Below are 14,899 nucleotides of genomic sequence, written 5' to 3' on the forward strand. Positions count from 1 at the left end.
CAGAGAGAGATGGGATGGAATATCGTACAGGAAAGCCAAGGGCTTTGCAGTCAGGGCAGAGGAGCAAGAGTACAGGTACGGGGTGTGGACAGACAGACACATACAGTGATTTGATCTCATGGGAAGGCCCAGGTTAGAAGTGGGTGTTACCACGACTTCCCACCACCGTTCATTGACTCAATCAAGTTAGCCAGAAAACAGAATGCACACTATTTTATCAGAGAATGTAATGCTCAGCAGTGGTTCTTCAAGTGGGGTCCCCAGACCAGTAGCATCTGCATACTTGGGAACTTGACAGAAAAGCAAATTCCAAGGCCCCACTCTAGATCTACGAAATTAGAAACTTCGAGCATGGGGCCGGGCAATCTGTTTCAAGAGCCCTTCAGGTGATTTTGAAGCTCAAGTCTGAGAACCAGGGTTATAGGGAATTCATTAACCAGGAGACCCTGAGGTAACTCATAGATGATTAACTTTGTAAAGCAGCGACCATCCCCAGGACTTAGAGAACCATGGGAAGAGTCTGGGGTTAGCAGAACCTAGAAGCTTAAGGAAAAGTCCCAGGTCCTAGGGCTCAGACTACAGAGGAGATGGCACTGTGACAGGACACCATGAGGTGGCTCTGGGAATTCACAACTGCTGCTGCTGAGAAGTACTGTTCCCGTGGCAAAGCAGAAGGCTCAGACTCTCCTGCCCTGCCCTGTCTCCCCTCTCCTGGGCTCTCTGTTGGCAGAGCCTAATGGGAAGCAGCTGACAAGGCAGAATTAGAGTCTGGGGAGTCTTGACCTAGCATCACAAAGCAGAGAAAAGAAGAGTTGGTTTGAAGCTGAAACACAACAGCTTATTAACTGGCACAGACATCTCACATGCCAGCTTCTGAATGAAATTCAGAAGAACAGCCCATTTGGAAGACAAATTATAATGGACAACCGAACTAACAGTATTTGAAAAGCAAGGTGACTCAGAGAATGCAGAATTTAATCCATGTCCCAGATCTTATCTCAGCCTTTGGCGAAGTCTAATGCAAAGAACATCTGAGCACAAAATGTATGTGGAAACACACAGGACTTGTGTTTACCCTGTATCTTATTTATCTTTGAACTTGTTGCAAAAGCAAGGCTCAATAAAGATTTGTGGGTGAGGGAAGGAAGAGAGGGGGAGAAAAGGAAAGCAGGACACAGCTGCAGACCTCTGTCTCGCAGAAGATAAAGGCATAGTGTTCCCTGATTATCTGTTTTTCTAAGCCCCAAATCTTTATTTCTGAATACCGAAAATTTCAACATATATTTTTTTTAAAACTGTGCAGGACAATAAAACATGTTTGAGGGTCAGACAAACTGACAGTTTGTGACCTTTGGGGATAAACAGGTCACCATCAAATCACAGATTACCTCATTCCCCTTCAATCAACGGACAGTACCCAGAACCCCCTGGAGTTTGGAATATTTGCCTGAAGTTGTAATCTTCATGGAGACCCCAGCTTTAAACCCCAAATGTGGATGGGTGGGGGTTTTACGGGCCTTATCACAAACACTCTAAATGTGAGCGGGTAAGTCACATGACAAGTCACGGGCTCCCAGGCAGAAGTGTTAGTTCCAATGTGAGTCACATTCCATTAGCGACTCCCCTGGGGACAGCGATCTTGCACTGGGTTTCCTTCGCTGTTTCTCTGCCCAGGTGGCTTCCTCACAGGCAGCAGAGAAAACTCCCTCTTTGACCTTATCTCTCTCTCCTGCTCACCCCCTGGATTATGACTTTCCTTGTGCTGATGTCATTCTAGGGCCACTTCTTCAGCTGTCTACTTCCCTGTCAGATGGGGATGAAGGCTTGTTGTCCTGAGGCAGGAAGACAGGGCAAAGGGAAGGGAAAAGATGTGCTCTTGTCATCTACCTTGGACCTTCCGCACTGCCCAGCATCACAATGCTGTGAGGGCCACCTCTTTGTGTTTACAGCTGAGGTGCACACCACACCCTGAGGTAGAAAAGAGAGGAACGAATGCTTTGGATTAGGCCACTAATGGTTTCAGTTCCCACTGGGTGCTTATACCAGGGCCCTTCTGGACCAGACATTCCTTCCACTTCTCACGACCTCCAGTCTGGCTCATCATATTCCTCAGCCTTCTTCGTGTAACATTTCTGACTGCTATCATTGTTCCTTGAAACCCATGCAAGGCAGTTTGCTCCTTCTCGCCCTGTCAATTATAAACAAACTCTGAGAAATCGTTCCCCTAGTTAGGATTTTAGTAATATCTTAATGGTCCCCTGCAGTTCCTTTTGGGCAGTTATCCTCTTCTCGAACCATACATTAAAATCACTTGAAAAGCTTTCTAAGAATGCTGATGCCAGGTCCCATACCACACTGATTAAACTGGAGTCTCTGAGAGTGGAGCCTGGGCACTGGTATTTTTTTAAGGCATTCTCAGGTAATTCTAATGGGTAACCAGTGTTGAGAACCACTGATACAAGTCATACATTTCATTTATTCACTATGTGCCAACCATTATAACAGGCACTTTGTGAAACCACAATGAATCGGGCACACAGTTCTGCCTTTGCTGAGCCTACAATATAGTGAGAGAATCAAACAAAAGTGTATGCAAATATTAAAGATCACAATAATTATAATTAGGGTGATTAACAGGCTGCTATGATAGAGAATAAAGGAAAAAAGGAGATGGGTTTTGATACGGTGGTCAGCAAAGGCTACTCCAAATAGGTGAGTTCTAAGATACAAAGGAGCTGAAGCCCCTCAGAGAACTTCCCAAGTTGAGGAGAAAACACATGTGAGGACTCTCGGGAAAGAGGTTGGCTTCCTGTAGGAGCTGAAAGTACGCCCATGGGGTCAGGGCTTAGGCCGTGAGAGGGAAATGGAAAAAAAAATAGGTTAGAGATCAGTTTGATGCCAGCTAATGTTAATGTCAGAACTTCAAACACATGGTAAGCCTTTTAGAATTGATTCTAATTGCAATGAGAAGCTTGTGAAAGACTTTAAGATGTTGGATAGTTGATTTATCTTCTAAGAAATGTCTGGTGAAAGACTAGGCTGTTGCATTGGAGATGAAGAGAGATGAATGCGCTAAAAACATTTTGAAAGTAGTTTGAAAACATTTCACCAGCAGCTTAAGCAATTCGTAGACAGTGGTGGCATTAACCAAGATGAATAAGACAATGGAGCAATAGGCTTAGAGTTTAGGGCAATAAAGAGGTGGAGAGAGGACCTTAGCACTAGGAATCAGGTGTTCTATTTGGGACATGTCAAGTTTGAGATCCCGTGAAATTTGCAAGTGAATATGTCAAGTAGACAGTGGGATATATGAGTCTGAAGCTCAGAGAAAAGTTCTAGATGAAATATATAAATTTAGGAATTGTCAGGATATAGATATTATTTAAAGCAATGACAATGGATGAAATCAACTAGGGACAGAATGTAGATAGAGAAAAATTGGCCCAGGGCCAGTCTCCGAAGAGCACCATCAGTTAATTTTGGGTTGAGGAAGAGGAGCCAGCAGAGGACACTGGTGTCCAGAGCGGAAGGAAGGAGACTGCGGTGTCCCAGAGGCTTGCAGGAGTGGGTGTGAAAAGAGTACTGGTCAACAGTGAGCTTTGTGAAAGAGTCAATGAGAAGGGAGGAAAGGTGGCAGGGGTAGGCGGAATAGGGAAAATAATACATAACACACTTCCCTTGCGTTTATAATTAGCAGGGGAAAGAGAGAGTGATGGAGATGGAGAAAGAGAGGGAGCTGAAAAAGACGGAACTGGGTATAGAAGCAACTGGATTCACAGATTCACACTGGAGCATTGATATATGAGTGTGTATCTTTACATATTCCATTCTAGAAGTTTCCAGGTTGAAGGTAAAGTCCAAGATCTGCATGTAAAAGAGAGAAGGCTAGGTAGAAGACTTGCATGATCAGTGGTAGAACATTCTAGACAGTTCAGTGAATACTTTCTGAGGATAATACAAAATATATTGGCTCAAGTCTTTTGGAGGTGATGAAAAACTCCAAAATATGGGCTTTTTGAAAATTGCATTGATTATGTCTTCTCTTACATAAAGCATTATGTTATGAGCTATGCCAAATAAGGCAAATGAATAAATGACTGCCTTCCTTTAAAAGGGAGATGCTCCTAATATGGGTCTAATGAATTATGATAATTACAATTGCGGTAGGGAACATAAATTAGCATAGTCATATATGAAACACAAAGATAGGAAAATAAAGAGCAGTACAAAAATAGAATGCTTACATTATATATCAGTTTTAGTGTCAACAATGTCCTGGCCTCTGTAAAATACCTAGGGCACATTATTTCGCAACTGGTGGTAAAAAACTGTCTGTAACTTGTTTCACTTGATTCCTTATGAAGAAGCTTTTGCTCGAAGTCTGAGAAAGAGATACAGAGATGTCCCAGCATCAAAGCCACAGAGCCTGAGGAAGGGCAAGCAAGGACTTGTAGTAGAAACAGTCAGCAATGAAAATATTCTACTAGTTTCTCAGCATAGGCTTTAGAAAGGAAGCCACAGTAGGAAAAAGGAAATAATATTAGCCAGCCCATGATGGCAATCAACAGGCAAGGAATTTTGTTTTGATATGTGGGCAGCAGCTGAAGGGGCAGAAGTGTAGTGAGAGACTTGTGCTCCGGGTCACTCACATTGAGGTTGCAATAGAAGGACTGTTCACTCACTATGCAAAGCGCCCAGCTGTGACCTTGTGCAAGTAGATGCTCAATCTCGGTCTTTCACAATTGTTAAGAGAGTCCTTCCCTACTCAGAATGTACATGTGTGTCTTCCCTTCTGTTTCATTTAGAGTAAAAACCTAAATCCTTGCTACAACCTCCAAAGCACCCCTTGACGGGCCCACTCCAGAAACCCACACACGACCCACCTCTTACTCCTCTCTGCCTGGCTCCCTTCCTCTCTCCGCTCTCACCGCTGGGTTCCTTTGCACTTGCTGCTTCCTCAGCCTGAAATACTCTTCTCAAATATCTACCTTCCCACTCTCTGACTTCCTTCAAGGGGCATGAAAAGGTCGTCTTCTCTGGGGAGGCGGGGGAGGGGGGGGAGGCCTCTCCCAAGCCATCCTCCCTCCCTGCTTTGTTTTATTCTCTTTAGTGCATATCATACTCCAATAAACTATAGGTTGTACTTATCTGGTTATGGCCTCTCTCTCTGCTGTCTCCACCACTGAGATCTCCACAAAGATAGAGATTTCTGTCTGTTTTGTTCAGTGCTGTATCCCTAGTTCCCAGAACAGTGCAGTGAGCACCCAGTAAATAATAGTTGAGTGAATAAAATGGAAGCAGCTCTGTGTATTTGCTGATAACAAATGACATTCTCCTTTTCTGAAAATCAATTTGAATTAGAAAAGATTGTATTTTTAGACAATTTATTCTTTGCACAAATAACTGTTCTCACTAATATGATGTGTGTAAAGCTCAAGTTAGACATGGGCTCTTCAATTCACCATTATAGAAGATGAAGAAAAAAAGGCTCAACCTAACTGTGTTAACCCTTCATTCACACCTGCTCCTTGAAACACATGACCAAATTGCTTTCCACTGCAATCTAAAAATACACTCACAGGTATTAGTTTGCTTTACTTGTCCCTCTGCCCTGTACGCACCTTTCTCCAAGTCCTTAGCAGTCAAGCCACTGAAAGAAAATTTCCATGTGTATCTTTTGGTCCTTAAGTCATAAATAATTATCCTTGGTCTCATATCTCTTTTAGAGCCATCGACGGAAAAGCAAAACTATCCCAAATTCACACTGAGTTGTTTCCCTTCAATCTCTTAGCAGTGTTGGCAGAGACGTGGGCTGAGTTTCTGAGCTCTGACTCTGAAATAACCGAGTTGACACCATGGCCAAGCCGAGAATCCAGAGTGAAATCTTGGACATTCCTCTCAACTATTAGACAACTCATGCTGATTTGAAAGCTTGTGAACTTAAAATATTAGCTCTGGCAAAAGGCTGAGAGTTTCGGATACCCCAAGAAACTTTTACTTTAGGAATCTGAAATGCAGGCTCACTACAACACTGTCTCCTTAACAAAGTAATACCTTTAAAATATTTAACAACCTGAAAAGGAAACCAGGCTTGAATTTTCCTTTCAAACACTAAGGAAATAGTGTTTGCTTTCGTCTGAAATTCACCATCCCCTCAGACAAAGAAGGCTCTCATGGTAAAAGCAATGGTGTTTTCTCCACAATTTTCAAGTAAAAAGATAAAGAGCAAACAGCATTTGCAGCTTTTTTGTTGTTGTTGTTGGATCTAACAATAAAGGACTAATACCGTTTTGCCAGGGGAGAGCTCCGTATTTGAGCTCAGAATACAAAAATAAGCTGACAAATTTCACAAAGAGATATTCTCAACTACTGTTCTGAGGCTGGCAAGAAGTAAAGTTTCAATAAAATTATATTGTTTGATTATTTGGGGATGTATTACAATGACGATCAAGCTGATGGGGCCAGTGCTAGGTGAAATTCTAATGAGGAAATGTGATTTCCCATTTTCTGCTCTCCCCCATTCCCCACCCCACATGACCCAGTCTCTACCTCCACCCCAAACCAAACTTGGCCTATAAGAAAGGAATGGAAAGCGCTGTTTGCATGGTAGCTCCCCTCACAATCCAGCCTCCCTTTGCTGGATTAACTTTTCCTGCAGCTCCTTCAGAGGAGCCTTTGTGATGCCTCCCACTCCTCAGTAATAGCAACCTGTACCTCCTTTACTATTACTTGCTGAGATTGGTTTATCATTGTTTTATCTGTGTTCCCTGCCTGATCACACTCTTCGATAGAGCAGAAAAAATATGCATTTTCTTTAATGTTTAAATCTCCATCACTATCCCTGTACTTGGCATGTAATAAATCTAACTGAGTAAATGAATGAATGAATTAATGAATGAGAAATTAAGCCATGATATTGCTGCTCCCACAGTACTTGAATGAACTACAATTGAAGAACAACAAGCACTTACCCCTCCTAAAGGAGTCATAAACCTATTGGGAGGATATTCGGATGAACAAGGCACTGCAATACGTTCTTCTGAGTTGCCTACCTGACGTAGTCAGGTCTTCTTAGTGTGTCGTGGGGTAGGGGATTATGGTAAGCACTTAAGAGAAGAAAAGAATACATAAAAACCATAGGAACAGCTACCAGTGAGTAAGCATTTATATATGTCAATTCTAATGCCAAATGCAATCATGCATTATCTCTATTATCCACATTTTATAGATGAGGAAATCGAGATTTGGTGATTAAAACTTCCTAATTTCATACAGCAAGTGATAAAATCAGGTTATGAACCCAAATTGGTTGGACCTAAGTCAGAAAACCACCTCAGCAAGTTTCCTATTAACTGGCACCCCTTTGTGGTGGCCTGGGATACAACATTAGCTGTGGAAGCCCTGGGAGTCCTTGTCACCCACTGTGCTCCAGACCCTGCCCCGCTTGCCGCCTGCTTCTGCCCCTGTGCCTTTCACCTGCCCAAGGGGCTCCATTCTCTTCTCTAGGCGGGGGGGGGGGGGGGGGGGGGGGGGGGGGCCTGTTGCACTTTCCAGGCACCAATCAGCACAGACGCCCCTACCCTGCAGAGGTCTCACCCAGATCACAGCTGCACCAGCTAAGCTTAGATTAGGCTATGCTAATGAGTGATAAATGAGGGGAAACATAACAAAAGTGGATTAAACCAAACATATTTTTCCTCACGTGGAAACCTAAAGTCCAGGGTTGATCTGGTGGCCCCAGCTACCTGGGATCCAGATTCTTCCTTTCTTGTTTATCCATAGTGTGTGGCTTCCATTTCTGAGGCCACCTGGTCCAAAATATCCCCTGGAGCTCCATTCATTGCATTCATATTTCAGCTTCAGGAAGAAGAAACGGAAAAGTGAGGCAGGCCCCTAATACAGCATACTTCAAGGAGGCTTTCCTGCCCCCACGTCCCAGCCACCCCCAGCCAAAGTAACCTATGTTCAAGGCAGCCGCATGGCCATCCTGAGTTCTGTTACAAAAAAGGAGAACAAATACTCTCTGCCTCGGCACTTTGTCCATAGCTCCCTTTGCTCAGAGGCTCCTGTGGGCAGCTGTGCCCAGGCGGGAGCTGGAGGTGGAGGAAGAGTTATATAATTCTCTAAGGCAGCAGTCCCCAAGCTTTTTGGCACCAGGGACTGGCGCTCCTATGAGAGTCTAATGCCCGATGATCTGAGGTGGAGCTGAGGCTCTGGGGAGCGAGGCTGCGAATACAGATGAAGCTTCACTTGCTCACCCGCTGCTCACCTCCTGCTGTGTGCCAGGTTCCTAACAGGACCTGTACTGGTCCACAGCCTAGGGGTGGGGGCCCTTGCTCTAAAGGAAGCCCTAGGGCCTTCCACAAGGCAGTTATATGACTGGCATTTATCCTGAGTGACCTATGAAGTATTTTGAGAAATTCGTTTAGAGAAATCTGTTCTCTTGAAGCCACATCATAGCAGTGGCTGCTTTGTAGCCTTATTCTATCATTGTGCTTTTAAGGTGCCTAGCAATTCAGCCTTCTCATCACGCAAAGAGGAGCACCTCCCAGTATTTGAAAGATCAGTTCGATCCTACCCCCCACCAAGTTTTCTCACTCAGAATTTAACCCAGACACTACCACCTACTTGGTGGAGAATCAGGCTCATGATTACTAATTTGAAATGGTGTATTTTCGCAGAAGAATGCAAATGAGGATGATGGTAAAAGGCTTTCTTTAGTTTGAATATTGACTCTTTTCTCTGTTCCTTACAATCAGGAAATATTTGTCCCAACAGATTGTTTGTTCCTTCTGTTGCAGGCTCCTGTGGTTGTCTTGTCATGATTTTGTTTGCCTCTGAAGTGAAAATCCACCACCTCTCAGAAAAAATTGCAAATTATAAAGAAGGGACTTATGCCTACAAAACGCAAAGTGAAAAATACACCACCTCGTTCTGGGTCGTTTTCATTTGCTTCTTTGTTCATTTTTTGAATGGGCTCCTGATACGACTGGCTGGATTTCAGTTCCCTTTTGTAAAATCTAAAGACTCGGAGACAACGAATGTGGCCGCAGATCTAATGTACTGAAGGCAAACATGTCTGTAATTTTCCAAAAGAATGAATGGACTTGCTTTGGTCACTTGGACATGGTTAATTTTGTCCATCCATTTGGATACCCCAATTAAAGCACCCAAACTCTTGGTGATAATGTTTACAAATTACGTACTAAGGGTACAGGCTGGAAAATGGGGGGGGGGTGCAGAAGAAAAGCTTTGGGAGGCTTTATTACTTGCGGGGAAATTGCTTCCCCTTGGTCGTCAAAGCGGTTGACTAGAAATGGACAAATTGTTACTTCACAGGCCTATCAATGAGCAGAATGTGCTCCATCAGGGAGGAACCGAAAAGCATGGGGAATGTGTGTTCATACAAACAAACACCACTTCTGCTATATCTACACATCTGTTGCCACAGATACCAGAAAACAGAGCTGGAATCACTTTCCTAAAATGATAGGACATTAAATGAGCATTGATAAAATATACCAATTCAGTTTTTTTTTTGAAAGTTTGTTTAAAGTGCATTTTCACCATTCATTTTTGTTGATTAAAATGTGAAAACATCTACTTGTAAAAAAGAAGAAACAAAGCTTAAAAGGTATTTTCCCTCCTGTGCGTAAAATCTCACTACATTCACACAGCACTTTCAATGGAGATAATTGCTGGGACCACTGAGGAATCATGAAAAATGATTTTTCCCAGTAAACTTGATGCAAAATGACTCATTAGAGCTATTGTTTCTAAGTTTAGTGTCTTGAGCACTAATTCCCAAATATGAAAATTCTATTACATTCTGGGATTATGATGGCAGCACTGTGTCATCCTGGGTTTTGGTCTGGCTCTCACAAAGCAAGGTAAATTTTTTTCCCTGAATTGCCCTAAATTTGATCTGCAACTGATCAAAGGCCACAGGTGAGCCGGAACTGACCTTTCCACTCTCTTCAACCTACTGGCCTCAAGAAAACACACAGAAAGAAGCAGAAAATAACAGAGAACCCAGCGCCAGGCCACTTACCACAGCCACTCAATACTTAGCACCATCCAAGGATTTTGAAACTCCTCATTTTTAAAAAAATAAGTTTTTCCCTTATGGAAAAACATACGAGAAACAAATGACGGTATACCTGAGAAATAACTTGCTCTGGTGGTGATTTATAGCCCACAAGCTGACATGAGAATATACCCTTAGCACCCTTAGGTGCTAGTCCCTCCACTTTCATTCAGGAAATACACCTGGAAAATTTCTAGAAGACCACAGATCAGCCTTGTGATGAAGAAGATGTTTAGTTTGATAATAAGCTAGAGCCTAGTTATTAAAGTCTTCCGCTGAAATGATTAAATACGCAAGCATGGGTAGCTAGGAGTGGGCAGGAAAGCCCAAGGGATCGCTGTTGTGCCCCGATTCGGAACCCCACAAGCCGCAAGGAAGCAACTGCCGATGAAATCACACAAGGGAGTTTATTAGCGAGCTAGCTCGGACCCAACTCCATACACAGCCAAAGCAGTGTGCAGGAGAAGAGCCCCTTCCTTAATCTTACGGACATATTTAAAGGGAAAAACCACAGGCTGGGGTGACAGGTCTTGGCGTTGCAGGATTGGTAAATCAAATTTGACCTTTACAGACATTGGTGGGCAGGTAGCTGCAGGGGAGGTCTAACTAGCAAACAGTAGAAAGGGAATTTCCAGGGCCATTTTTACAGGTTGACTGGGGGCGGGGGGGGGGGGGGGGGGCTACCGTTTCCATAGCGTCCCCATAGTGATGGTCACACAGTAATTTCCTGGAATTGGCTAAAATGGAGGCCCGTCACAAAATGGAGTCACTTTGGTTCTTCATTCCCCCCTTCTTCTGAAAACTAGCTCAATCTTGAGCTCTAAGGGATGCTCTAAGGGATGCAAGCATAGGTACAGAAGCAGAAAGCACGAGTTAATCGCGATGTTACATTTCAGATTCTTCATTATGGAGGAGGTGATTACATCCTCTACTATGTAGTACAAACAGTTTGATAGTATCTATTCTTTTCCGTACATATGACAGTATGATATTAAGGATACATGGGCCAAAGGTGACTAGGAGGAGAAGGATGACTAGGAGCCCAGCCACGGCTGAAAGCGGGGTGGTCAACCAGGGTGACCATTGTTCTAAACTCATCAGCCATACCATGGCTTTTAGCTATGTGACTTCTTCAGTGTCTCATAATGGCTTCTCAAAGTGGCTCCCGACATCACCACTCTGTGAGTAATTGACCTAGGATCCAGTAAGACCAGGGTTTCCACACTCTCAGCAATCATCTGACACCTCTCTCTCTCTCTATCTCCTCCTCCTCCTCCTCCCCTCCCCATCAACTCACCCAGAGGTTCGAAAAACAAGCTTTCTTCTTTAAAAAATGAGTCTCTGGTTGTTCTCTGTTCTGTAAAGAGAGAAAACTTTGAGCAACAACTGAAAATCTAATGAGAACCTATCAGGCAAACTAACAATATTCCCTCTATGGGAAATAGAGGCTGGGCTACTGGTCCCGTAAATTGTGTGACACATGAAAATAAAATGAGATACAATCTGGGTGCACTTAAGTTGTCTCCCTCTCTTCCCACAGATGAAATGTGTGGTCCCCAATGGCTTAAGAGTAACCTTTAGAAGAGGGATCTGGCCAGGACAGTTTTTTGTTTGTTTGTTTGTCTCTCTCTATGGGGCTCAAAGGCCAGGGAATGTCATTCATTATATTAAGTCTGACCTCCCTCCTAAGCGGCATTCTCACATTTTCACGAAGGCACGGGGCCCCTGCTGGTTCTGGGGGCAACAAACGCAAGGCCATGTTGGGCCCTTGGTTCCATGTGGTCGGTAGAGCCTCTCAGCTCCAAGAATATCAATGCTTATTAGGAGGAAAAGTGTTATGGGTGGACAATTTTCCAGTAAGCCAGTATTAAATATTTACTTCTGATTCTGTTAACCAGGGTGTGGTAATCTGATCAAGGAGATGCTGTTAACCAGGGTAATCTGATGAAGGATATGCAAATGGCCAACTGTTAACCAGGGTGTGGTGATCTGCTCAGGGATGTGCTAGCGGCTATATAAACTGCCTCTTCTGGAAGCTTGGGGCTGATCTCTACTAACCCTGAGTGGTGGAGAGTCAGTTGCCGGCCGGCTAATAAAGGCTCACAATTCATCTCGATTGGCTCCGTGGGTCTTGGATTTGATCGCACTACAACATTTGGAGGCCCCAGCGAAATATCTCCAAAGGGGGAGATCTTCTAAGACCCACGACCCCGGCCACCTTGGGCGAGGACCTGCCCCGTCTAGGGGACGGCCGCTGAGAGACATTCCTTAGCTCCAGACACCAGGCAGACTCTCCCAGGAGGGCAGGCAGACAAAAGGTACAATTCTGTAACAATTGGGCACAAGCCATCTGGAACAGCTTCACCGGTGAGTCAGACTGCACTACAGGTATCCAGGTTTCTGGGTATCTGTCGGGGAACTAGTGGAAGGCTGGACGCAGCAAAACTTCCCTAGTTTGGTCAAGGTCTAAGATGTTAGACTTGACTTTTGGTATTACAGGAATTCAGGTTTCTGAGTATCTGTCTGTCTGTGAGCTCTAGGGTATGTCTAAGTTTTGGCTTGGACCTGTCTGCCAGTAAGCCCTAGAGTTCATCTAAGTCTCGGCTTAGAACTGTCTGCCGGTAAGCCCTAGAGTTCGTCTAAGCCTCAGCTTAGACCTGTTCCTGTCTGTGGGCCCTAAGAACTAGTGGAAGGCTGGACGCAGCACAACTTCCCTAGTATGGTCAGGTCTGAGACATCAGATCCTGACCCAGTACCTGCCTGATACGCTAGCGTTTTGTGTTACTTGTAGTCTGTTCTTGTCTGTCTGTATCGTGTTTGTCTGTCCAGACTGGTCAAAATGCACTGTTACCTTCTTGTTGCCTTGGCTTTCATAAGCATACTCCATATATCGATGGGTGGTATTTTAATTCTTTCCTTAGATCTGGCCTCCATGGCCCCATCCGATTGGATGCTAGGTCAGAAGCTGATCCTAGCCCAGGCTTATTTGGCTTTTGTGGGGGTCTTTGCCTGTTTTTATTAACATGAGTCAAGCTTCTTCCTCGAATCATCCTACCCCCCTTCAGTACCTCCTTAATCATTTTAAGGATTTCAGGAGCCGAGCCCACACCTATGGAGCCTGTGTCACTCCCTTTGACCTTCAGAGGTTCTGCCAGTTAGATTGGCCCACATTTGGAAAAGGGTGGCCATCAGAGGGGTCACTCAACCTGCAGACAGCCTTTCAGGTGCGGAATACTATCTACGGAAATCCTGGCCACCCTGATCAGACTCCATATATCGATGTGTGGATCAACATTGTTTCTGATGCCCCCAAGTATTTGAAGGACTGCCGCAGCGGAAAAGAATCAAAGACGACTCCCAAGTCTGTCCTTTTCTCTACACCAAAGGAGCAAAAAGAGAAACCATCCGGACAAAGACCTAACCCTCAAAGAAATTAGTCTCAGAAATAGTACCTTGATTTGGCCTGCCCATAACACTGGGGTCCGACAATGGCCCGGCGTTCATCGCCCAGACCAGCCAATCTCTAGCAAAGGCATTAGGGATCAATTGGAAATTGCATTGCATTTATAGGCCTCAGAGTTCAGGACAGATAGAAAGGATGACTAGGACCTTGAAAGAAACCTTAACTAAGTTCAAGCTGGAAACTGACGAAAACTGGGTGAGTCTCCTCCCATTTGCCCTTTTAAGGGCACAGTGCATACCCTATTGTAAGGGCTTCACGCCTTATGAAATAATGTTTGGAAGACCCCCACCTCTCCTCCCCAAGTTAGGGGAGGAAAAGTTAACGGAAATTCGGAATTTTTCACTGCTTAAATCTTTGCAAGCTCTCTCTCTCGCACGACAGGAGACTCACCAACTGGTCTCTGCCACCAGAACAGCTGCTCAGCATCCAGTCCAGCCACACAACCAGGCTCCAGGCAATTGGGTCTGGGTGAGAAAGGTACAGAGTGCTTCTCTTGAGCCCTGCTGGGATGGACCTTTTCCTGTCATCCTCACAACACCTACCGTGGTCAAGGTAGCTGGATGCCGTCATTGGATTCACCGTACCAGAATCAAGGCTGCGCATCCACCACAGACATCAGAGCAATGGACCCTGCGTCAGACAGAGGGCCCACTAAAAATAAGACTGTCAAGGGTCCAGTCTGGACCGTCTTGATTCTCTCCGTCCTAGAGCAAGGGGGTCTTTGTATGGCTTTAGATGAGGCCTAGACCTACTTTTCAATGATTTGAATTCCCCTAGAAAACCAGTGGGGAATGTTATGGGTGGACAATTTTCCAGTAAGCCAGCATTAAGGATTTACTTTTGATTCTGTTAACCAGGGTGTGGTAATCTGATCAAGGAGATGCTGATGGCCAACTGTTAACCAGGGTGTGGTGATCTGCTCAGGGATGTGCTGGTGGCTATATAAACTGCCTCTTCTAGGAGCTTGGGGCTGATTCTCTAGTGGGGAGAGTCAGTTGCCGGCCGGCTAATAAAGGCTCACAATCTCAATCGGCTCTGTGGGTCTTGGATTTGATTGCACCACAACAAAAGAATGTCAAGAAGCTATGAAAGCTCCCACGTCCTCCAGGGGTGACTCTGCAGCAGTGAACTTGCAGGATGTGTTCACTGGAATAGGAGGAAGCTTCAGAACTAAACTGCAGACCAGGTGGGTTACAATGAGGAGGAGGAAGGTGCTTTACAGTTTACAAAGGTTTTTTGCTCTCACGGTCCCATCTGTTCCTCCACAGAGCTGCTCGCATGTCACTTTAGGAGCATTCAGGATTGATCCCTTTGGCTGGTGGCTCACACACTGCACAAGCCTAGGGCAC

General features: G+C 44.7%; 1 protein-coding gene across 2 annotated transcripts in view; it reads left to right on the forward strand.

The window, feature by feature from the left end:
- CLRN1 (clarin 1) overlaps window positions 1–9,338 on the forward strand; it is a 34,284-nt gene extending 24,946 nt beyond the window's left edge. Inside the window, exon 3 of one of the 2 annotated variants that reach the window (XM_016156447.2) lies at window positions 8,802–9,338. In XM_016156447.2, coding sequence (XP_016011933.1) covers window positions 8,802–9,067 — 266 coding nt within the window. In that variant the 3' untranslated portion in view covers window positions 9,068–9,338. Of the gene's footprint in view, window positions 1–8,778 lie in introns of both variants that reach the window. The other variant, XM_016156446.1, reaches the window with a different exon arrangement.
- The last annotated feature ends 5,561 nt before the right edge of the window (window positions 9,339–14,899 follow it).

The sequence above is a fragment of the Rousettus aegyptiacus genome, unplaced genomic scaffold (genome assembly GCF_014176215.1).
Source record: "Rousettus aegyptiacus isolate mRouAeg1 unplaced genomic scaffold, mRouAeg1.p scaffold_m13_p_4, whole genome shotgun sequence".
NCBI lineage: Eukaryota > Metazoa > Chordata > Mammalia > Chiroptera > Pteropodidae > Rousettus > Rousettus aegyptiacus.